We start from the raw sequence: 24,012 nt of genomic DNA on the forward strand, positions 1-24,012 counted from the left end.
AACTATAAGGCCGATTTGAAAAAATGTTTTTTCCTCTTGTAGCTACTGGGGGCCCCTACAAGCTCTGGGGCCCTGGGGCAGCTGCCTCCTTTGCCTTAATGGTAGCGCCGGCCCTGAGTGAAAGTATTCTTTGCTGCCTCTGTAAATGCCCTTTGCTCTGTAAATGCCCTGATGTTATCCCAAACAGAACTCAACGCACCCTGGGCCCTGATGCATCAATGTGAACTTTATTGTCTGTTGCGACAGAACGCAATGCAAAAGGAGCCTAAACCGAAAAAAAAGTCCACAGACTGCTTAGCCATCATACCTCTTTCCCACCACCACATTCAGCCCCTTGCTTCCCTTCCATGCTCCTCATCTCTCCCTGCTTTGGCAATGTCTGTATCTATATCTTGGTCATGCCAATACCTTCATGATTTGATATCACTGCTATAGCACTGCACTGACTGCCTCTCTGCCAATGCTCGCCCATTCGTCACACTGTTTCAAGTGACAATCCCCCATTATCAGTGGACGTGTTACTTTTAACCCCTTCAGCTTCACACCATTAAGAGGACATTATGCTAATAACGCCGTGAAACTGACAAGATTCCCTCTAATTGAGTTTCAGCCGGGAACAAACACCCGGGCTGAGTCCTATTCACAGCATTGAAAGAGAGAAAGCCCTGGTGTCAACTCCAGCAGGTTTGTTAAAGTAAACAATTATGCTGCGCCATTACTTTAGAGGCTTAAAAGAAATCAGCAAAATGGGACTCGTGGGAATTCATCTGTGTAAACAAAGCAGGCGGGTCTCCCCACTTGCCCAGAAACACAGCACTGTACATAGAAGGAGAACAGCTTCCCTGGAAAGTTGTGACTGCTGTGAGGCTTCCCTGTAGAAGCAGCAAGCCTCGTCTATGGGAGCCCAGCCTGCACACACAATGCACTTGTGAGCCTTTTGTAAGACTTGCTCCACTCTCTTTTTGTTATACAGGGAGGACTTCTGTAACGTTTCTTTAAAAGTTTCTCTGCCAAAGGAGAATTCCCAGAGGAGCAGCAAAGCAAGCAGGCAGCGGCCAATCCTTGTCTGATCATTGTCAGCAGCCTCCTCCCACCGGCTGCATTTGCATAAAGCATGAAGAAAAGTCCTGGAGGAGAGCATCTGATCAGATGTGACTAAGGTGGAGGGAGCAAGAGCCCTGGACATGTGCATGTAGCCTGAGAACAGCCAGAGTCTGCCTGCCACAGCACACCGGACAGCGGAAGCACTAGGCAGCTCCTTAATTTGTTCCTTGTTACTTTCACTGCCAACCTTGCGACAGACATGTGCCTGAAAGCCTTCTACTGCTTCTTCATCACCCTGCTAGCCTTGCACTGTATGGACTCTGTGAGAGCCTTGTTTCCATTCGGCCAGCCTGAATTCTCTTACAAGAGAAGCAACTGCAAGCCCATCCCTGCCACCTTGCTTCTGTGCCATGACATTGAGTACCCCAACATGAGGTTGCCCAATCTCCTGGGCCATGAGACCATGAAGGAAGTGCTGCAGCAAGCCTCCTCCTGGATCCCTCTGATACAGAAGCAGTGCCACCCAGACACCAAGAAGTTCCTCTGCTCCCTCTTTGCCCCCGTGTGCATTGATGACCTGGATGAGACCATCAAGCCCTGCCGGTCTCTATGTGAGCAGGTGAAGGACAGCTGTGCCCCGGTCATGTCTGCATTTGGCTTCCCTTGGCCTGACATGCTGGACTGTAGCCGCTTCCCCCAGGACAACGACCTGTGCATCCCTCCAGCCAGCAACGACCATATAGTGCCAGCCACCAGAGAAGGTAATGTATGGACCTGCTGCTGCTAAGATCAGAGTCTGACAAGTGTCCCAAACATTTCCCAGAGATACTCTGGTTTTAGTATTTAAGGTGGCCACTAATGATACAATCTTTTTGTACAATTTGAGGGACTACCTAAAAAAATCCATTCAAACTATATTCACTCTGGTTTTGGTAAAATTGTACTATCTATATTGTATCATTAGTGGGCACCTTCAGTAACGTTTTAGTATTGATTAGCTTCAAGAAAAGCCAATTGTATCTGTGTTGTCTATGTAACATTTTATTTAAAAAAAAAAAAGAGAAAAGTATTTAAATTGCAGGCTGCTTTTAAATCGAGATTAGAAATGAGCTTGTAAAATGCTGCAAGTATCTAGTATTCTAGCGAATTGATCAGATGTATGATATGTACCACAGGTACTGTGCTACATGTATATTATTTATACTCCTATATCAGAATCAATGGCTGCAGTACATGCAGTATCTAACCATTGCCTTGGTAATAATGACATATGTTTATGCAGGCTGTGTGGTCTTCAGAGAAATGATGACTGCACTGCATATTTGGATGGATTCTGTAGTGGTTTGGATATTTTGCTAGTTTCATTCCACATTGTAAAAAGAATATGGTACATTTTAATAATCTTTCTTTATACCAGGAGTAGCACAATGAATGCTGAAGTATGCCAAGCTTAGAGATTGGATTATTTAACAAAACTAATAAAATTGGAGCAGAATTGGTGCAAATCAGAATCCTTGATCTGGGCATCTGCTCCATTTTTTTTGCACCAAGCATGTCCCAGTTTTTGCTTGCGCTGGCTTTTTGTCAGTCTTCCCCAGACATCCTTGAAATGACTTACGAACAAGCACATAACTAGTATTTTGCTGCAGTTTCTTTTGAGACTCGCAAAACCTGATTTGCAGGCTTCCAACTGATGCTCCAGGATGCATCAGTTGACATTTTAAGTGGATTTTACATGAAGCTATGCACATTTATATTTTGGATGTTTTTTGGTATGCTATGCCTTTTTGTTTTTTTTTGTTTGTCTGAACACAGCAGTCCTATTATACTGGTTACAAAGTGCTTTTGTGACTGTATTGAGGTCAGTCTGTATACAGTTTTAACATAAATGCAAATGACACTAAAAAAACATCATACAAATGCAATTCTTAACATCCAATGCACTCTTATTTTTTCACAAATTCTGTGTTCAAAGACCTGCATTTCTTATACTATAGTGCTTTTTATACGGTAGTACTTTCACCCTAAAAAAGGCTGAGGCATTACATAAGATTGTGTCCAAGGCTTAATAATACATGCAGTGGATCCAGCCTAATCTATTTCTATTTGCTAAGATGTATGCGTGAGTACACAAGCATGTACATTGCTCTGGGGCCAATTTAACAAAAAAAAAGTCTCTTGAGGAGCAGTCCTGTGGCCCCCATTAGAACCATAAAACCAGCACATAAAGATGTACCTCATCTGGTTACTATAAAACTAGTCCTCAGTACATTTCTCTATCCTCTTTTCCAAACACAGGGGCAGCATGCAGTCTATGCATGAAGTGAAGTGGAGGAAATGCAAGCCACTCAATCTTTATTGGCATGGAACACCATGTGACTGTGCAATTATGTTAATGGATACAATTCTAATTTAGTTCATATGTGTTCAATAAACATTGAAGACTAACCAGTGGATGTTATTTAAAAACAAGAAAAAAAAATAAATCAGTGTCTGCGGCGGCTTTAAAAGCAAATGCCCTCAGCAGTCTGCTCTTATGTGCCAAGTTACTGAGTCTGGCTGGCACAAGCCACTGCCGAGAGTTTATCTTACAAAACAGAATAAATGCGCATGATGAGAATGGTTCAGAGTTTATAAAAACAGGTATTCCAGAACTCCATGGAAAATGAATTAAAGTGTAAGCAATATTGATCAAGGAAAGAAGTCTTCCTGGGACAAAGTTACTTTTGAGATTTTTGGAGTTCAGGTCAAACTGAGTCATGTTTAGGAAGGCATCTTATTTCGTAGCGCCACCTGCTGTTAACTAAACATCAGACAGCTTTCATACAATTCCTTTATTCCTTCTGTTTCCAGCACCAAAAGTGTGTGATGCCTGCAAAAACAGCAATGAGGACGACAACGACATTGTGGAGAACCTCTGCAAAAATGATTTTGGTAAGAAAACAGTGTTCTTTCCTAACAGGTGCTGTAGAAGTTGCAGGAAACTAGTACAGGCTGCTGGGGGATCAAACTTGGAAATGGCTTTTGGGAAAAGCTTTTCTATTGTCTTGGAAGAGCTATTAGGGCTGGTGCACACCAAAACCCGCTAGCAGATCCGCAAAATGCTAGCAGATTTTTAAACGCTTTTTTTTATTTTTCTATGGCGTTTTGCTAGCGTTTTGCGGATTGCTGCTGCGGTTTTCAGTATAGTAGATTTCATATATTGTTACAGTAAAGCTGTTACTGAACAGCTTCTGTAACAAAAACGCCTGCAAAACCGCTCTGAAGTGCCGTTTTTCAGAGCGGTTTGCGTTTTTCCTATACTTAACATTGAGGCAGAAACGCATCCGCAATCCAAAATCTGCTGCAGCCCGGGAGTATGCGTTTCTGCAAAACGCCTCCCGCTCTGGTGTGCACCACCCCATTGAAATGCATTACCCTAGCAGATCCGCACCCGCAAGCAGATCGCAAACCGCAGCGGAAACGCTCCGGTGTGCACTAGGCCGTACAAGCAGAAAATAAGTCTAAATGGAAATGTGAGCATTACCTGTATGAAGTGTTTGACTGTAGAATATTTTCCACTCCTACCCCAGCAACCAGTCACCACCAGCATTACTAGTTAAGGGTTCTGCCTTTGACATGAGAGACCAGGGTTCGAATCCTGGCTAGGGTCAGTGCCTATTAAGTAAGGCGTTGAAGGCAAGACTTCCTAACACTGCAGGGTGGCCTCTTGAGCGTGCCCTAGTGGCTGAAGCTGGTTGGCTGCAAGGAGAGAAATGAAAAACTGTTCTGATAACCGATAATTTATAGCCCAGTATATACGGTAGTTTAAAGATTTCTGTGGGGATATTTCACTAAATAAGATAGTGATCCGTTCTTCACCCCTAATATCCAGCCATGTGAAGATTCTGGCCCTTATTCAATTCACTTTTTCTCCTAGGAGATAATTTTTGTATCTACTGTTTAAAATAACTTTTTAGCATCTGAGTATTTTCTTGCTTGCTGATGGCATAAAAGGAGCCATAAGCAAATCCCGTTTTCTTCTTTTCTACTAGGAGATAATTTTTAATCGTGTATTTAAAATACATTTCAGCACTTTGCTAATGAAAAAGTATCAAAAAGAAGTTGAAAAAGTGAAATCAAAATTATTATTAGTATTTTCCTGCTTGTTGGTGGTGTAAAGCGCATTTTTGACAAGTTGTGACAATATTATCTTAGAGAAAACTGAGGCGAAAAGGTGAATTGAATTGAAAAATCATCTTCTAGGAGAAAACACAGGAGAAAAAATGAATTGCATATATGCCTCAGGCCCTTATTCAACTCACTGTGGCCCGTATGCAATTCACTTTTTCTCCCGAGTTTTCTCTTAGGAGATAATTTTTCATCTTCTATTTAGAATAACTTTTCAGCACTTTGCGACTGAAAAAGTACCAACAATTTTAGGTGAAAAAGCACTATCAAAACTATTTTAAGTATTTTATTGTTTGCTAATGATTTAAAAAGGCATTTTATTGACAATTTAGAAAATATCACTTTGCAGAAAACTTAGGAGAAAAAGTTAATTGCATATAGGCCTGTTTCTCCTTATCAGTTTTCACACCTTGGCCCAGATGCAATTCACTTTTTTACCTGAGTTTTCTCCTAGGTGACATTTTCACAATTTGTCATAAGATGCCTTTTAAGCCACCAGCAAGCAAAAAAAACACTCAAAATAAATTTGATAGTACTTTTTCACCAACTTTTGGGTACTTTTTCAATTGTAAAATGCTGAAAAGTTAGTTTAACCACTTGATGACCCACCCTTTACCCCCCCTTAAGGACCAGCGCTGGTTTGATTGATCTGTGCTGGGTGGGCTCTGCAGCCCCCAGCACAGATCAGGGTGCAGGCAGGGAGATCAGATTGCCCCCCTTTTTTCCCCCCTATGGGGATGATGTGCTGGGGGGGTCTGATCTCTCCTGCCTGCTGTGGGTGGCGGGGGGGGCACCTCAAAGCCCCCCTCCGCGGCGAAATTCCCCCTCCCTCTCCTACCTGCTGCCTCCCCCTGGTGTTCCGGGCTGCACAGGACGCTATCCGTCCTGTGCAGCCAGTGACAGGATGTGGTCTGTCACATGGCGGCGATCCCCGGCCGCTGATTGGCCGGGGATCGCCGATCTGCCTTACGGCGCTGCTGCGCAGCAGCGCCGTACAAATGTAAACAAAGCGGATTATTTCCGCTTGTGTTTACATCTAGCCTGCGAGCCGCCATCGGCGGCCCGCAGGCTATTCACGGAGCCCCCCGCCGTGATTTGACAGGAAGCAGCCGCTCGTACGAGCGGCTGCTTCCTGATTAATTAGGCTGCAGCTGGCGACGCAGTACTGCGTCGCTGGTCCTGCAGCTGCCACTTTGCCGACGCACGTTATGAGTGTGCGGTCGGCAAGTGGTTAAAGCGGACCCAAACCAAACATTTTTTTAATTCAAAATATTTAGTTGCACCACTCTGACACATACAAAGATAAATAAACACTCCCTCAAGCCTATGAGCATTTCAGTGCCTGCTTTTCACCCTTCTATTTTCATAACTAGGGTTATACAGGTGTCAGCCATTACTTCTGAGCTTAGTAGGAGGTTTTAGATCATGGGTGTGTTTGTCATCAGCTACCCTCCCTCACAGGGGCATCTTCTATGTGAAATCTCAGACAAGCTGAGATCACCTCCCCTGTGACATCATCAGTAGCAGCCTGTGTTTTGTTTTTTATCTCCTCCACCAGTTTGCCGTAAAAATCCCGGCAATATGAAAGGAAGGGAAGGGTTCCTCCAATAAATGTAAAATATTTTATATTTGTCATCATGCAGCTGAAAAAAGGCTGCTATTTATCATTATAATTTAGAAAATAGATTTTATTTCTGAAATCTTGTATTTTTAATTTGGGTCCACTTTAAAGAGAAGATAAAAAATATCACCTAGGAGATAACTCAGTTGAACAAGTTAATTGCATATGGGCCCTTATCAGTAAAATTCCCTTTAAGCCACCAACAAGCAAGACAATACTCAGAATCATTTTGACAGTACTTTTTCAGCTACCCTTTTTTAGTACTTTTTCAATTGTCAAATGCTGGTTATGTTAAGCAGAAGATAAAGCATTATCTCCTATGAGAAAAAGTAGGGGAAAAAGTGAATTGCATAAGGCCATGGGATGGTTACCGTGAACTCAGCATTACTTCTCAGTTCTTCACTGCACATCTCACTCACTTTAAATATAACCCTCTAAGCATAGTCAACTCTATAGGGCCATATGCAATTAACTTTTTCACCCGAGTTTTCTCCTAGGGGATATTTTTACTACTTGGAAATAAAATGCATTTTAAACCACCAGCAAGCAAATAAATTCTTAAAATAATTTTGGGTAGCACTTTTTCACTTACTTTTTGGTACTTTTTCAATTGCAAAGTGCTAACAAGTTATTTTAAATCGAAGATGAAAAATTATCTCCTAGGAGAAAAGTCAGCAGAAAAAGTTAATTGCAGATGAGCCCATAATCCATCTTCCCACCACTCACATTCACCCTCTATGCTCACACTATTTTCCATAAGAAAGACTGCCAACTAGGTTGGACATTTTTCGGATGTTGTCATATTGTTCTCTAGGAAAGAAGTGCTGTAAGTAGTTTCTAAGGCAATCATAAATCAAGTTCGCTGATAGTAATAAAAGAGATTAACCAATGAGAGGCAGACAGGGTGCTTATATCGCATCTAGAAGTTTACCGTAATTCAAGTAACACAAACATTAAGTACTAATTCATTCTACAGTAAATGAATAGACAACACTACCAAATGGCCCGTACTCACGGGCTGCAAATGTTGCCTGTCGCCAGCACACGTGAGCGTGTGGGCGACAGGCCGGCGACAGCTCCTCGCCAGGTCCCTGCGCGTACACACGCGGAAGAGGGACCAGCGGCGAGGCGGAAGCTGTCGCCAACGTTCCTCCTCCCTCCGCCGGAAGCTCAATATACTTTAATGGAGGTTGCTGTCGCTAGTCCGCGTACTCACGCGGACTAGCGACAGTTGCGTTGGAGGTGCGGCGGCGACTGTCGCCATGCGATTGAAACTTTCAATCGCATGGTGACATGAGCGACGGGCGACAGTTCGGGGTGCGCGCGCGTGCAACGGCCCATACTCACGGGCGACCTGTTGCCGCAACACGCGCGCGCCGCGTGTTGAGGCGACAAAAGTCCCTCGTGAGTATGGGCCATAAGTGTGACATTTAAACCTTCAGCTAATTAATTGAGATAATTTAATAACAATACAAAGAGTCAGAAAGTGGGGAATGTTAGTACCAAACAGAAGTTGCTCTTTTTATCTATACTGTATATAATTTGTCTGCTTTTTATATGGCTTGTGATTGCTTTTTAAAATGGATCCGAGATAAACTTTTATTCATTGCATAGTTGTGTTCCTTTCATATAGTTTATAGGGCATTCCTCAAGCCAAATACTTTTTTTTGTTTTGTTTTAATACCCTAATTCCCTATAAACTAAACAAGCCTCACCCACAGCTTCCCCAGAGTGCCTTGGCACTTTGAGACTTATGTAGCAAGGGCTTATGGGAGCTCTGTCTGGACAGGAGGAGGAGTAGGTTACTAGCCAGAGATTTCAGAGGCAGAGGGGAGGAAGAGCGGGGAGTGAAGTTTTCACAGGCTGAGGGCTGGAGATACAGATCAGCTTGCCTGTGTGTAGTGGGAAAAACAGAACATGGCCTCTCTCATTGTATCACAGGAATAAATAATCATAAACTATTGAAACTGTTTGCAGCTAGATATGCTGTGTAAACTATCTAAACTTTAGATAAGATGTATAGACAAGTTACTTGTTATAGTTAGTTTTTCATCTTGGATCCGCTTTAAAGCTGTTGTCAATGTAAACCATTGTCACTTATGAATAGAGCAGAATTTAGCCAGATAACGGAATGGGCAGTTCACACAGGAAATAGATGGAGTGCTCTCTGCCTCAGACTTTTCTTGTAGGCTGCAAGTGTTTCCGCTGGTGGAGGGGAGGGGCAACTGAGTGGTCAATAGTAGCACTGCATTGTTGGCATTGGTTGCTGTGGTTGTAAACTTTGCTTCCTTTTTCACCACTGGGAGTGCTCGGTGAACTGTGAAAGCATGTCAAACACCCCTTTTTCAACAACATGAACAGTTTCCAAGATCCCCCCCCCCCACCCCACCCTCTGCTACCCTCCCATACTGCAAATAGACCAGAAATAGCCATGAGAAGTGCGGTGCATCTCTCTTACCTGCTCATTTCAAAAGTAGCACAGACAGAATTGGTATAACACTGGTATAAACAAGTCATACTGCAATTTAAGCATCAAACTTTCAGGATATATTAACTCCCCTGGCATTATGATTCTTTCCATATTTTACGGTCTAAAAGCGGTGCAATTTTTTCACATACTTTTAGACCCTCAAAAAACAGGGGGGGGGGGGAAATCACACCACAGAGAGATCTGCAGCAGCCTCTGCACAGACTCGCCTCCATGGGATCCAGCACTGCAGTTCTCCCTCTGTCCTCCGGGTGACGCTGTAACCCTGTAGTGAGATCGCCGTCTGTCGTCATGAGAACAAATGGCGATATCACCCGAGGGATGCAGAGCCTGCAAGGACAGGAAGAAGAATGGCTGCCGGCATCAGGTTCCCCCGGGAGGTGAGTAAAAATGCCCGCTTTGCACTATGCTCTGCACAGTCCTGCCGGCAGACACCACGAGTCATGGGATAGCGCTCCTTGCTTGTTTTTTTCACCCTGAGCCTGACTCGTCATAACTGCCAAGGAGGTTAATCACAATGGGCCTGATCCAATTGACTTTTTATCCAAGTTTTTTCCTAGGTGATATTTTCACATCTTATAAGTAAAATTCATTTTATGCCACCAGCAAACAAGAAAATACTCATAATAATTTTGACAGTACCGTTTTCCTACTTTTTAGTACTCTTTTAATTGCAGAGTGCTGAAAAGATGAAAAATTATTTCCTAGGCGAAAACGTAGGAGAAAAGGTGGATTGGCCAGGGCCCAATAGCTCTTATATAATTAACTTTTTCTCCCAAGTTTTCCTAGGTGATGTTTACACACATTATTAATAAAATGCTATTTAAGCTACCAGCAAGCAAAAAAATACTCGGAATAATTTCAATACTACTTTTTCACCTACTTTTTGGTACTTTTTAAATTTCAAAATGCAGAAAAGTTATTTTAATCAAAAGATGAAAAATTATCTCCTAGGAGTAGAAGTAACGGGCATCAAATTTCACCTTGGCCTTGTAGATAAGAATACTATTCTTGTGACAGAAGATATATTATAACACCTGCAGGAATTGGCCTTAACAGTGGGAGAACTGCAAAGTCCAAAATCCCCTAATGCAAAAGTCAGAAAATGAGATGAATCTATTTGGAATTTGGTGGTCGTAGGACAAATGAAATAACACTCGAAAAAAGAGACCTGTTTTTCTTAGCTTCCAAGATAATTTGTTATTGTAAGCTGATTGACAGACAGTGCCGCATGTTTGGATACAGGTAGAGTAACGTGCAATTAGAACCTAGACTTGGGCTGACATGGAGTTAGAAAATTTTATAAACAACACGTTTAAGCTTTCCACTCCGCCTGCAACACAGGAAACAAAAGGTATTTCTGACATAAATCATACAGCTACTATTTTAACTAGGGGGGGTTGAGTTCAGTAACCCTAGAAAAACAGCCACAATGTTATGGCCTCAGACTTGATTGATGATGTTAGATGTTGATTAGTTAGACCTAAATGACAAGGTTCTTCAACAGCCGGTTTCTAGCAAAGCCATAACTTACGTACAAATGTAGCGCTTGTGTGACACTGCATGGCCTTGGTTGTACGGGATATTAATCCTGACAAATGAAAACAAGCTGGCACTTTAATATTGTTTCTTGGTCATTTCAAGTACCCAGACTAATATAGATTGCGATGTGGTGGCTTAAAAATGTCAGATAGGATCTCAGCCAGTTTTGCATGCTTTTTAGTCCTATTTAAACCTCTTGGTGTTACAAATCTCACTGTGTACTACAGCTGTAAACTCATCAGTTCCTCACAGAAGCAGCTTCTCTTCTTCAAAGCTCTAGTTAAGGCACAGAATAGTAAACATTAGGGCTATGGCCCACTCAGCGTTTTTAGCTATGCTTTGGATTTTCCAAAAGCGCTAGCCTAATTTAAGTCAATGGAGCAGAGCCCAAAGGAGGGAAATCACAATTGCGGGTCCTGTAGCATTTTCGGAGTGATTTCATAGAGGAAAATGAAGGCCCAAAATCGCTTTCCTCTAAATCGCTCTGTTCTAAGCTGTAAAAATCACCTCAGCATTTTGAGAATGATTTTGCAATTGCAAGTGGGTGCCTAGCCTAAATGAAATTAATTAGCTGTGAATAAAATTGTTGTAGTTCCTGTACAATACTTGTTGACCTATAATGGGATGCTTTCTCATCGCCAGTCTGAAACACTCCCCCCTCAAAGTGTACAGGAGATGAAAGACATCTCAGGTACTATACTAACCTCGCCTTCTCCCTGGTGGCTCCTGACCCCTGCAATATGGCCCAAAAGACTGGCCGTGATCTACAGCGGCCGGCAGCATTCTGCGCTTGTGCAGTGCTACTGTGCGGGCAATTACGTGCGACTCGGCCAGGCTACTGGGCCGTACTGCAGGGTGCAAGAGCCATCTGGGGAGGCGGCAAGGGATTGAGCGGCCTCAAGGGGGCTTAAGGAAGCCCCTGGTGAGTATAGAACCTGAGATGTCTTTTATCTCTGGTGCACTTAAAGAGGCACTATGGTCAAAAATTGTAAAATGTAAAATAAGTGCAAACCTATACATATAAGAAGTACGTTTTTTTTCCAGAGTAAAATGAGCCATAAATTAATTTTCTCCTATGTTGCTGTCACTTACAGTAGGTAGTAGAAATCTGACAGAAGTGACAGGTTTTGGACTAGTCGATCTCTTCATGGGGGATTCTCAGAGATTTTTATTTTTAAAAGCACTTAGTTGCTCTGTCCAACTGCCCAAAAACTGTGTAGCGAGCAGAGAAGCTGGCCAGCATCATTGTTTAAATCTTTTTTTTTTTTTTGGAATATCTGTATAAAGAATAAAAACCTTGCTGAGAATCCCAATGCTATACTACACTAACCCCAGCTGCACCCACCAGCTAAGTTACAATACAATGCACTACACACTACAGACTAACCTACACTAACCCAAGCTGCACCCACCAGCTAAGCTACACTACACTGCACTACACACTACAAACTAAACTACACTAACCCCAGCTGCACCCACCAGCTAAGTTACAATACAGTGCACTAAACACTACAGACTAAACTACATGAACTCCAGCTGCACCCACCAGCTAAGCTACACTACACTACAAACTAAATTACACAAATCCAAGCTGCACCCACCAGCTAAGCTACACTACACTGCACTACAAACTAAACTACACTAACCCCAGCTGCACCCACCAGTTAAGCTACACTACACTACACACTACAGACTAAACTACACTAACCCCAGCTGCACCCACCAGCTAAACTACACTGCACTACAGACTAAACTACACTAACCCAAGCTGCACCAACCAGTTAAGCTACACTACACTACACACTACAGACTAACCTACACTAACCCCAGCTGCACCCACCAGTTAAGCTACACTACACTACACACTACAGACTAAACTACACTAACCCCAGCTGCACCTACCAGCTAAACTACACTGCACTCAGGGCCGGATTTGTACTTTCCAGCGCCCTAGGCTGGCTGTCACCAACCCCCACCCCCCCCCCTATTCTGTCCAACTCTGACTAGTGATCACTGGGTTACATGGGCTCCTGTCTGTTTTGCTGCTTTGCCCCCCCTGTTCAACAAAGAAGCAGTGCATGCTCTGGCCACTCCATGTAATTTTGCACTCCAGCCTGGATGCACAGCAGCTGATAGTGTTCAGGGCTTGCATAATTCAGAAATGATGCGCATATATGAGCAGCACTTCTCAAGTACGCATACCCATAACACGCCAAGCCTCAGCTGCTGTGCACCTGCATACAGGAGTGCGAAATTACAAGAAGTCCGAGAGGACAGAGTATGCGCTGCTTCTTTGTCCTCTGTGCGACTTGCTTCAGTCAGAGTCACAAACCGGTGATGGTGCAGCGCAAAGGAGAGAAACCAATCCAAAACAGAGAACAGGTAAGTAGAAGGATCCGACACTACACACGCTGGCATAGATGTAGTGTAATGCTAGGTACACACGATGCAATTGTGACAGATTTACTGTCATCTCGATTATTTACAATGTCTGATCTGATTTCTGAAAAATTTTTAATCGATTTTCCGTTCATTTCTATGAAAAAATAATTCAGAAAATCTATCGGATAGCAGATCGGACATGTTGGAAATAGTCGATCTGACAGTAAATCTGTCAGAAAATTGCATCATGCGTACCTAGCATAAGCTCAGGTGTACTTTACACAGTGACAATTTAGCACTTGGGGCAAGTTACTACAGATCTTAATCAGTCAGCAGGAAGTTTTTACGTTTTGTAATAGAATGATAATATTTATTGGATAACCAAAAGAAAACAGTGAGCCTTTGTTAGGACACACAGCTATATATACAGTCAGCAGGAGATGCATACATTGTTTTGTAAATATAAATAAATGTAATACAGTTGTCATTCTGTTTCAAAACATCCTGCTTTCACTGATGGCTAACACAGAACAATGCTTTGCTGCTTCTAAAACATGTCAGGAAAGAGTTAAACTGTAGCACAGAGAGAATGTTACTGTCATTCCTTAGAAAAGATAAACAAACCATAAATTCAACAGGTCTCAGGTCTTTAACAGCTCTGACCAAGTAATAAACATCAGTCAGGGGGAGAGGAGAGCTGATAATTCCTGTCCTTGAATGCGTACATAAAGAAACTAATCTGAACTCAAAAGTTCTACTACTTGAGCCCATATATTTTTCTTCTCATAGCAGCTTGTATGTCCCCACTCATTATACTGGACAAGATTCTCAGATGACAACAGATGCTGTCATCACACACACTCTGCAGTGAGAGAGATGCAGGGATCTCTGGAATTCAGGCAGAATAGAGCAAAACAGAAGTGATTTACTTTGACATGTGACCTCTTATCTCTCCAAGTCCTGCGCCCTGCTGAATTTTATCGCCCTAGGCCTTGACCTTTGTGGCCTTCCCAGAAATCCGTCCCTGACTGCACTACAGACTAAACTACACTAACCCAAGCTGCACCCACCAGTTAAGCTACACTACACTACAGACTAACCTACACTAACCCCAGCTGCACCCACCAGCTAAGATAAACTACACTGCATTACACACTACAGACTAAACTACACTAACCCCAGCTGCACCCACCAACTAAGCTACACTGCACTAAACTATAGACTACACTGCGCTGACACTTCTCATCTGATCCACTCGCTGTTCTCCTCGCCCCCTCGCTCCAGCCACTGTACACACAATAATTTCCTCTTCTTCTGAAGCTGCCAATCTACACTGCAGCTGCCTGATGCTGCCAATATACAGCTCTGGGTCCTCTGCACCTATTTTTACCATATCTTAAGAATGGAATATAAGATGCACTCACGTTTCCCCCCGGTTTTGTGGAAGAAAAAGTGCACCTTATATTCCAAAAATATAGCACTGATAGAGTATATATTGTCTTGTCACTAACTGAACTCACAATCTAATCCCTATCATACTAATATGTCAATTGTAGTCTAGGGCCAAGTTTTAGGGGGAAGCCAACTAACTTATCTGTACGTTTTTGGGATGTGGGAGGAAACCAGGGACCTAGTGCTACGTAGTTCTGGGTAAGCCGCGCAGGAGGTTTTCTCCGGCCCTGCTGGGCCGATTTCTTTAAAAAAAAATTTGCTGCACGCAGCTAGCACTTTGCTAGCTGCGTCAGCATACCAATCGCCGCCCCGAGCTCGATCGCCACTATCCGTCGCGCCGCGCGGCCCCTCCCCAGACCCCGTGCGCTGCCTGGCCAATCAGTGCCAGGCAGTGCTGAGGGGTGGTTCGGGACTCCCAATGACGTCCCGACGTCGGTGACGTCATCCCGCCCCGTCGCCATGACGACGGGGGATGCCCTCCAGGAAATCCTGTTCTTTGAAAGGGATTTCCTGATCGGAGATCACCGAAGGCGATCGAAGCGGGCGGGGGGATGCCGATGAGCAGCGGCTATCATGTAGCAAGCCCTGGGCTCACTACATGATATAAAAAAAAAAAAAAATGCTGCGCTGCCTCCTGCCGGAATTTTTTATACCGCCAGGAGGGTTAAGGAGGCTTTGAAGTGACATATCGTAGAATGAGGTAAATGATTCAGGATACCCACTTTTAATTCACTGAAATATACTGGTTTTAGCTTCTGAAACACTTCCTGTATCTATATGTTGCTGTATATATAGATGTAGACCTGCCCTCCTAATGATGTCAGAGTCTAGGCTGTTCAGTTATGCAGCATTCTTCTCCTACAGCATTCTGGGAAACAAGGTATCTTTTCTACTGGCTTCGGAACTCTCAGTAAAGACGTCGCCACCTGTGATAAATTTCAGAATATAAACCAGGTTGAGGAAAGATTTTAAAATGGGCAAACCCTGACTAAATAACTTATAACTGAATATTGTATAAAATAAGCAATTTTATTCATTACATTATTTTCAGTACAGTTCAGCTTTAAAGTGTTTCCTGCTGTATGGCTTGCAGTAATCTGGAGGTAGACATCTTATTATAGTGATAGCTGAGCCAATACACATAATGGGACTTAGTAATAGAAGACAAAGGAGCAGTGTAGTGAAGATCAGAGGTTTGTTTCTTTGCTCACTGAAAACATCCAATCAGGTGTAGAGGAATTTAAAAAGACAAACTTCAAAGAGGAAAGGCAGGCACTCAGTACAAACTGCAGATGGGAATGATTCCGCTGAAGGGCAGTGTAGAGAAACTTCAGCAGAAGCTACGTGCTCACGACAAATGGAGTTCAAGCATTGTGATCATTTCATACAAAAAGAGAGCAAAAGATGTCTGGCACTGTAGCTTTAATGCGTCACAGCAAGTGTACAATGGATGTAACAAAAGACACACACAAGGACAGAGTCCGTGGATGTGATGGTACTTATCGTGCTCTGCTGAAGGTGGGGAGGCAGCTGTGGGCGCCAGTAGGTGCACGGCCTTACAGCCGTTTCGCAATGGGGTGAGCCTTGCTTCTTCGGAGGCTATTCGTGCCAGAGGCTAATCGTGCACGATTAGCCTTCGAAGAAGCAAGGCTCACCCCATTGCGAAACGGCTGTAAGGCCGTGCACCTACTGGCGCCCACAGCTGCCTCCCCACCTTCAGCAGAGCACGATAAGTACCATCATTTCCACGGACTCTGTCCTTGTGTGTGTCTTTTGTTACATCCATTGTACACTTGCTGTGACGCATTAAAGCTACAGTGCCAGACATATTTTGCTCTCTTTTTGTATGAATTTAAAAAGAATAGGAATGTCTGGACATGTTTGGATGCTTGAAGTGAGTAGAGATAATGTTTCCTGCTCTTTAATTCTTCTTTAGTAATTGCCCCTCTAGGTGTGGTCAGTAGCATCTGCCTGGGTAACAACTTTCAGTATGTAAAACGCAGGAGAGAGGTAAACAATTGTAGCACTCTGATAGCAATGGCCAGGCAGACTTCTATTTCTTATGTATTTACCCATGTTTTATGGATCAGCCCAAACCTTCTGAAAAGTAATGAAAGTCAGGCTGGCTGGATTGTAGCTGGGGTTCTAAGGCCTCTTCCACATGGGATTCTGAAAGCAGTGAATTCATTGCTTGCCAGCAGCATTCGCCGCCCAGGTGCTTGCTGACAGTTAGCAAGGGTGATGGAGGAGGGGTGGCCTCCTCTATGGAGTAACATTTGAGCTCAGTCACATCAGTGCTCAGACATGATATGCTGTAGTTTTCTGCCACTGTGTAACGCCACCATATATCAAATGATGACAGACATGGAGATAAAAACGCTGCCTACACCCTACTGCTTGCGGCCAAGGAGCCTGAACTGGCCAACAGTAGTTCAGCTGTCCATGAAAAAGAAACCTTACATTCAGATGAGGAGGATGTAAATTCATCACTTCAGTAGATCTGTTGTATGGCCTTTCCATGCAGAGATTAAAGGTGCCCATACACTCGTCAGATTGGCAGCAGATAGATAAGAAATGCATCTGATGATCTATCTGATGCGTTTTTAGAACATTTTTTACCAGGATAGAATTCCAATAGATTTCAGTTTGAAATCTATTGAAATTCGATCTGATGGCATTTTTTTGCCATCAGATTTCCATTAAGGCCAATGCAAACTGATAAGCAATCTCATCAGATCGACCTAAATTTTCCATCCTGCCAGTTCGACAGAAATCGATCGAAATCGGCCATCGATCGGTCGATTGGCCAACCGATTTTCAATCGATCAATCGATCTGGATCGATTGGTCGGCCAGAAAATCGGCTCAGTGTATGGGCCCCTTAACTGATTGGAGACCGCAGGCTCTGACCCCAGGGGCAAACGCAGGATTTTTAAGGGGGGGGTTCCTGAAAGGTCCAGAAGCACGTATGTCCCCGAGTGCTTCCGAATACAGGTGGCTCCATACTGCCCATGCACAAAAGTGCGCTGGCGTATTACGGAGCTGCCTATCTTTGGAAGTGCTCAAGGACACGAGTGTTTCTGAGGGCTTCTGGTAGCAGCAAATGTGAACGGGGTACAGCGCTGGAACAACTCCCCAAGAGAGGAACAGGAGATAGACTTAGTTTGGACAATTCAGTGGAATATGCTACATAGTGTCACATAGCGCAAGCGATACCCATATGATGCAGGGATATATGCATCTGCGGAAGATAGCGGCGGTATATAAATACTAAATAATAATATTTGTAATAGATGTTTGCCCACGGACCCTGAGTCCAGGCAAGCTCTGCATCATGCTGTGCATATTTACCAGCTTGCCTGCACTCTAATTTCATCATGTCGGACACTTCTGTGCTGTGGAGAGTCCAGGACTCCATAACCAACATTCTCTCACTGCAGGCTGCATCTTCTTGTGAGGGAAGCTGGGCTGCCTCTCTCATTCTATTAGCTGGAGGGAAGCACCAGAAGTAAGAAGGGAGGGAGAATGAGGCTGTTTATATTATGCGGGCTTCCCTGGCTGAATACACAGCTCAGTGCAGGGGGGAGGTTCCAGACACCCGGAATAGCCCCCTCAGTTCGACAGCTTTAAGGACCAGAACAGTTTTGCACTTCCTGATCACTCTGATTGGCTTTATTGGTCAGGAGCCAATGAAAATGGCATCAAAAGTAAAGAGAAGAGACGGCACACCACTGGCTGCAAATCAAGATGCTGTGTATTAGCGAACAAGTCACACTACATGTTACGGAGGAACACCCTCCTTCATCAGGTGTTTTTTGACACCTGATGAAGGAGGGTGTTCCTCCATAACATGTAGTGTGACTTGTTCGCTAATACATAGCACCTTGATTGCAGCCAGTGGTGTGCCGTCTCTCCTCTTTACTTTTGATATGATATGAGCTGTATAAGTAATCCAGCTGAGACAAGGCGCCGGCAGATTGTTTCAGGTAACTTGTTACTTGATTAGCTGCTTGCCAAGCACCTTGGTGAATTCCATGCCAATGAAAATGGCTCCTGACCAATGTATGTAACTCCACCTGCACGGGAGCCGCTGGCGTTAAAACTATGCCACATCATGCTTAGGCAGCCACAAGTGTGGCATAGTTTTAACCATTGGCGGTCTTGAGCTGGTTAGCCCATTTCCTAAAACAACATGCTCTGTTACTGCAATCTTGCCCTATCAGAGTGCCCAGGGGATTCATGTATTCTGTTACCTCTAGTGAGTAGAGGCAGATAGTGAACTCTGGACTGAATTGCAAAGGCACAGGCCAAAAGATAAGTTTGATTGTGAAAGAGTCCTGAATGTCTAGTGCTGCCTCTATGTTTCAATGGAAACTTGTTTGCAGGGCTATCCAAGTTACCGTACTTTGTAGGCTACTATTTTACTACAGTAGTTTTTACATTACATTTTTCAACCAACTATCATTTTCTTAAATGGCTAGAATGATCACATTTCACATCTTTGTGACCATGATATGTGTACTCTGGAGCACAGAGACCTTTCTGTAGGTGTAGGAAACATCCAAGGATTACCATCTGCTTGTATGTCTGATTGTAGATTGAAAGTAATAAGTACCTACTGAAATCCTTTACTCCACCCTCAGATATACTTAGAGCAGGTTGTAGATATCAAACCAACAAATTCAGGCAATTCCGTTAATGACTAACTGTACGGCTTTGGTTCAATTCTGTGTAATGCCTGAGAAACCATGCACAGTACAGTTGCAAGAAACCAAGCACAGTACAGTTAGTCATGAATGGTATTACCTAAATCAACATTTGTTGGTTCGATGTCTTCATATCTGCTACACAGCTAAAACTGGACCATACTTCACTTGCATAGAGGAGGTTGGATATCTAAAGAAACACTTTCCTTACTTTGCACATCTTGGACATCATGTTAATAGCAAACTGACACTCCCCATGTATTATTCCCTTTTAGGAAGTCACTGTTAAATTTCTGCCAGTAAATGCACCTGAGGACATGGAGACTCCATGTTCTCCCACCACAAGTTAGGATATCAGTGCTGTCACAGGGGTGATGGGCCTACTCAGAGCAGGACAAGCCTAACAATGACAGATCATGCAACCTCCTTTCTGTTTGATATAGATAAACACAAAGCAGACTCTTTGCAAACTACATTATATTTAGCATGAATAGAGACTGGGATTACGTTATACTAATGTTAAAATAACAGTGCACCTTTGGAGACAGGTTAACCTTTTTACAGAATGGTTTATATCATTAACTGCATAGCACAGTTCAACAATGTCCTCTAACCTAAGGCAGCCAGAGTGTATCAGTAAAGCTAACCATTTAATGTACAATGTTATTTTTACAGATTATGGGCCACTAGGGACCTTAGCCCATTTAATAACGGGCTCTAGATCTGTCCCCGCCGCCACCTGTCAGCGCGCATGCGGGCGCCGGCCCACCACGTGCACTCGCCCCCGCCGCATGCCAAGCCGCCTCCTGGCTGTTCTACTCCTGTCCGAACAATAGCTGTCACTGCGGCACATGCGCAGTAGCCTGAAGCAGGGCCACACACACACTCAGACATTGGACACAGAGACACAGGGGTTTTATTAGGTAGGATATGCAATTCAATTTTTCACCTGAGTTTTCTCCTTGGTGATATTTTCAGAACTTGTAAAAAAATGCCTTTTAAACCACCAACAAGCAAACCAATGCTGAAAATAATGTTGACAGTACTTTTTCACCTACTTTTTGGTATTTTTTCCATTGCAAAGTGCTAAAAAGTTATTATAAATTCAAGATGAAAAATTATCTCCTAGGAGAAAACTCAGGTGAAAAAGTGAATTGCATATGGCCCCATGTGTTTGATGCAAAACAAAGATCAAATCTAACGAAAACCTTTGAAGAGCTTAGGCATTCTCAATTATGAATATTTGATCAATACATTGACTGGGTAGTAATAAAGAATTCCTATTCTTAGCATGATGTCTGATATCTACCCATAAATGCAGCGATGATGATGGGCAGATTCAACCAAGAGACAAATCTCTCTCTTTGATCGAATCTAATTAGATCTGTCGGCTGCCCATACATTACAGGCCAATTCCAGATCGATTTCAGCATCCTTGCCGCTGCCCCATAGTGTATAAATGTGCCCCCCATGTGTGCATTTATACATTACCTGTCCTGTGTTGCCCACTGTGCACTGCCCATCCGTCTTCCGAATCCCCCGCTCTACACACACGTCACGTGCTATATGCCAGTGGTGTGTATACCACTAATGGAAGAGGGGGGTTATCGGAAGATGGATGGGCACTGCAAGATGGCCTGCTGTGGATTCCTAGCCAAGACCACCGGTCCCCCCTAAGCTCCCCCTAAGCTAAAGGCTCCATAGCAGCCGCAAAGGCTGCTATGGTGATCCCTATTCCCTGATCACTGATTGGTGTATTCAGTATCATCCTTTTTATCTTTAACAATCTATGCAACTTTAAAAGAAAAACACTTTTTTATCTGCACAGCTAATTTAAAATATTTTTTTATTGAATATATATACAAAATTAGAGCTTGACTTGGGTTTTAAATGTGTCAAGTTAGGTTTTCTATTAAAGGAGACATTTTGGTCCAGCTAAGTTATATTTAACTTGGACAGTACAGTTGTTGCTGGCTTGGCAAGGGTTAGGGTTTTAGGGTTTGACATAAAATGACTTTGATGCTCTTTGTGGTGTAAAAATGGAGCCACCTGCTGTAATCATGTCAGAGCCTGACAGTTTCATAAGCAACACATCCCACCCTAGACTGGCCCTTTCTGCGTACTAATGTGCTGTGTCTGTTAGCTTTTTCTCACCAGTCTCTCTTTGCTTCCCCCTCTCTTTGCCCCTTTTAGCCCTGAAGATAAAAGTGAAGGAGATCGCCTACATCAATGGGGACACTAAGATCGTCCCGGAGACAAAGAGCAAAACCATTTACAAACTGAATGGGGTGACAGAAAGGGATTTGAAGAAGACCGTGCTGTGGCTTAAAGACGGCCTGCAGTGTACCTGCGATGAGATGAATGACATTAATGCTCCCTATTTAGTGATGGGACAAAAGCTCGGAGGGGAGCTGGTCATCACCTCAGTCAAGCGGTGGCAGAAAGGCCAACGGGAGTTTAAAAGGATCTCTCGCAGCATCCGCAAGCTGCAATGCTAGGCCTTTTCATTCACTAACTCTCTCAGCACTGGGGCTAGTCTGTATTTTGCACCTTCCTCCCTTATCCGGGGAACCCTTCCTTTCTGAAGTATAGCAGAAAAGGCGGGGTGATGCCTTTTGTATGAATATTATTATTTTTATTATTATTATTATAATTGAAGCAAAACTTGTAAATAATATGAAAATTTTAAAAAATCCAAATATTTTTTATGATGGCCGCACGTTAAGAGTTAGAAAAGTATTTACCATATGCAAACAGAAAAAATAATTGTGTATGTTTCTACAGGTTAACAGGAATGCTAGATGATTTTTTATAACATTAAGGTTTGCAGCATTTTCAGAATCAGGGGTTTGTTATCACAAGTGTACTTATAACATATTAGCTTTTGTTTTTTTATTTTGTTTTCCTTTTTTTTTTTTTTTTTTTTTTTATACTGACAGCTGTTTAGTATTAAAAGAGAAATGTTGGGTAAGCAGAGTGTTATGCCTTTTTCGTGAAAAGGGATGAGTACTGAATGTTATATGTCTTCTACGTTCATAAATTAAACACTATTATATCATTGTACTAGTGGAGTATGCCGGTAATTGGATGATTGTCCTTTGAAAAGTGACGACATGCTGATGCTAATGGCCCGGTAACACAACCTATATGGCAGTAACACAGTCATGATCTCTATTATCCTGTCAAAATGAATAGAAAATGATAATGCATGTTAGAGATGCAATGATTTCTGATGATGGCCATATGGCTGCATGTATATTATCTTCCTTCTGCATAAACACAGAAGCGTTACAAAGTGGCCCACATTTACACTTGTTTATCTTTGCTAAGCAACGTTCTATATCTACAGTAATGGTTATGCGGATAAATCTTCCTGAAGCAGCACTTAATATGCCCCCTGCACATTTGGTAAACTTTCACTCCAATATTGACCTAGGTGCTCCTTCAGTACTGCTAACCTGGATAGGGTAGCTTGCCGGTGCACTCGTCCAGCACGTTCACCACTCCTGCCACAGTAGAATCCAACAACAATGAGGACAAGGCACTCCACGGGCTTCAAACTTGCATTTGTGTATTCAGAGCATAGACACATACATGTTACGGGTCACCCGTCAGGTCAGGTGACCCGTAACATGTATGTGTCTATGCTCTGAATAAACAAATGCAAGTTTGAAGCCCGTGGAGTGCCTTGTCCTCATTGTATTTGATAAACTTTGCCTGGTTTTGCTGCTATGGATACCTGCGAAGTAGCTGTTACCATAGTAGATGTAATGTTAACTGTACAATTTTTCAAAAGATCATGTTTTTGATAAGATCATTCAGATTGAAAAAGAAGATCAGATTTATTTGATCTGCAGCACTAAATAATCCAATTTGACATCATATCTCCACTATTTATGATCATAATGTATCTAGAAAAAAAATCCACCAAGCGGAACGATTATTTCTGTAAGGAAATGATCGATAATGCAATGCTTCAGGGTCAATTGGGCCTACCAGCTTCTCTGTTGTCATTTAACACAATCTACATACTCTGGTCAAAAATACGATTATTCACTAAAAATTGTACCATTAACAGGCATCTTAGAAGAAAATATTTTCTCAAGGCACAGTTGAAACCAAACTCTCTTTTCAGTCTGGGTTTTTTGCAATTACTCTGTTTACTATGTTTCTCTGCTTTTAGGTGATGTATGGTGTTTTAGCACTCATTTTACAGTAGCGACCTTTGGTGTGTATTGTGAATAGAAAATATGAAGTGTGAAGGAAAAAACTGCCCCTCGCATTCCCAATTTTATCTAAAATGTAACTTTTAATGAGCTCCTAAAACATGGGCACGAGGACAGAAGTAAAAGCCGAGTGCCAGTTTTTTTCTAAAGCTTAGATTAGGAATAGGTGGTGAATGCATTCCCTAACCAAAATGTACTGGAAGTGCAACAGGAAGGAGGCCGGTTACATTTGCTCCTCCCTCATGATAACTCTCGACAAGTTTCATGTCTGCATGCTCTGCTACTGTGGTACTTCCATCTGTGCATATGTTTGCTCCTTCAAGTGTTATTATTCATTATTTCTATAGGGAATCGAGATTCTGGTTCAAAAAATAATTACGGT

The 24,012-nt window shown here is 42.9% G+C and overlaps 1 protein-coding gene across 1 annotated transcript; it reads left to right on the forward strand.

Annotated features, from left to right (window-relative positions):
- The first annotated feature begins 1,125 nt into the window (after window positions 1–1,125).
- SFRP2 (secreted frizzled related protein 2) lies at window positions 1,126–22,467 on the forward strand. The gene is made up of 3 exons (XM_068278901.1): window positions 1,126–1,805; window positions 3,898–3,978; window positions 21,598–22,467. The coding sequence occupies exons 1-3, from the start codon at window positions 1,304–1,306 to the stop codon at window positions 21,900–21,902; spliced, it is 888 nt and encodes a 295-aa protein (XP_068135002.1). The 5' UTR covers window positions 1,126–1,303; the 3' UTR covers window positions 21,903–22,467.
- Window positions 22,468–24,012: the final 1,545 nt, after the last annotated feature.

Source organism: Hyperolius riggenbachi, chromosome 1, assembly GCF_040937935.1.
Source record: "Hyperolius riggenbachi isolate aHypRig1 chromosome 1, aHypRig1.pri, whole genome shotgun sequence".
NCBI lineage: Eukaryota > Metazoa > Chordata > Amphibia > Anura > Hyperoliidae > Hyperolius > Hyperolius riggenbachi.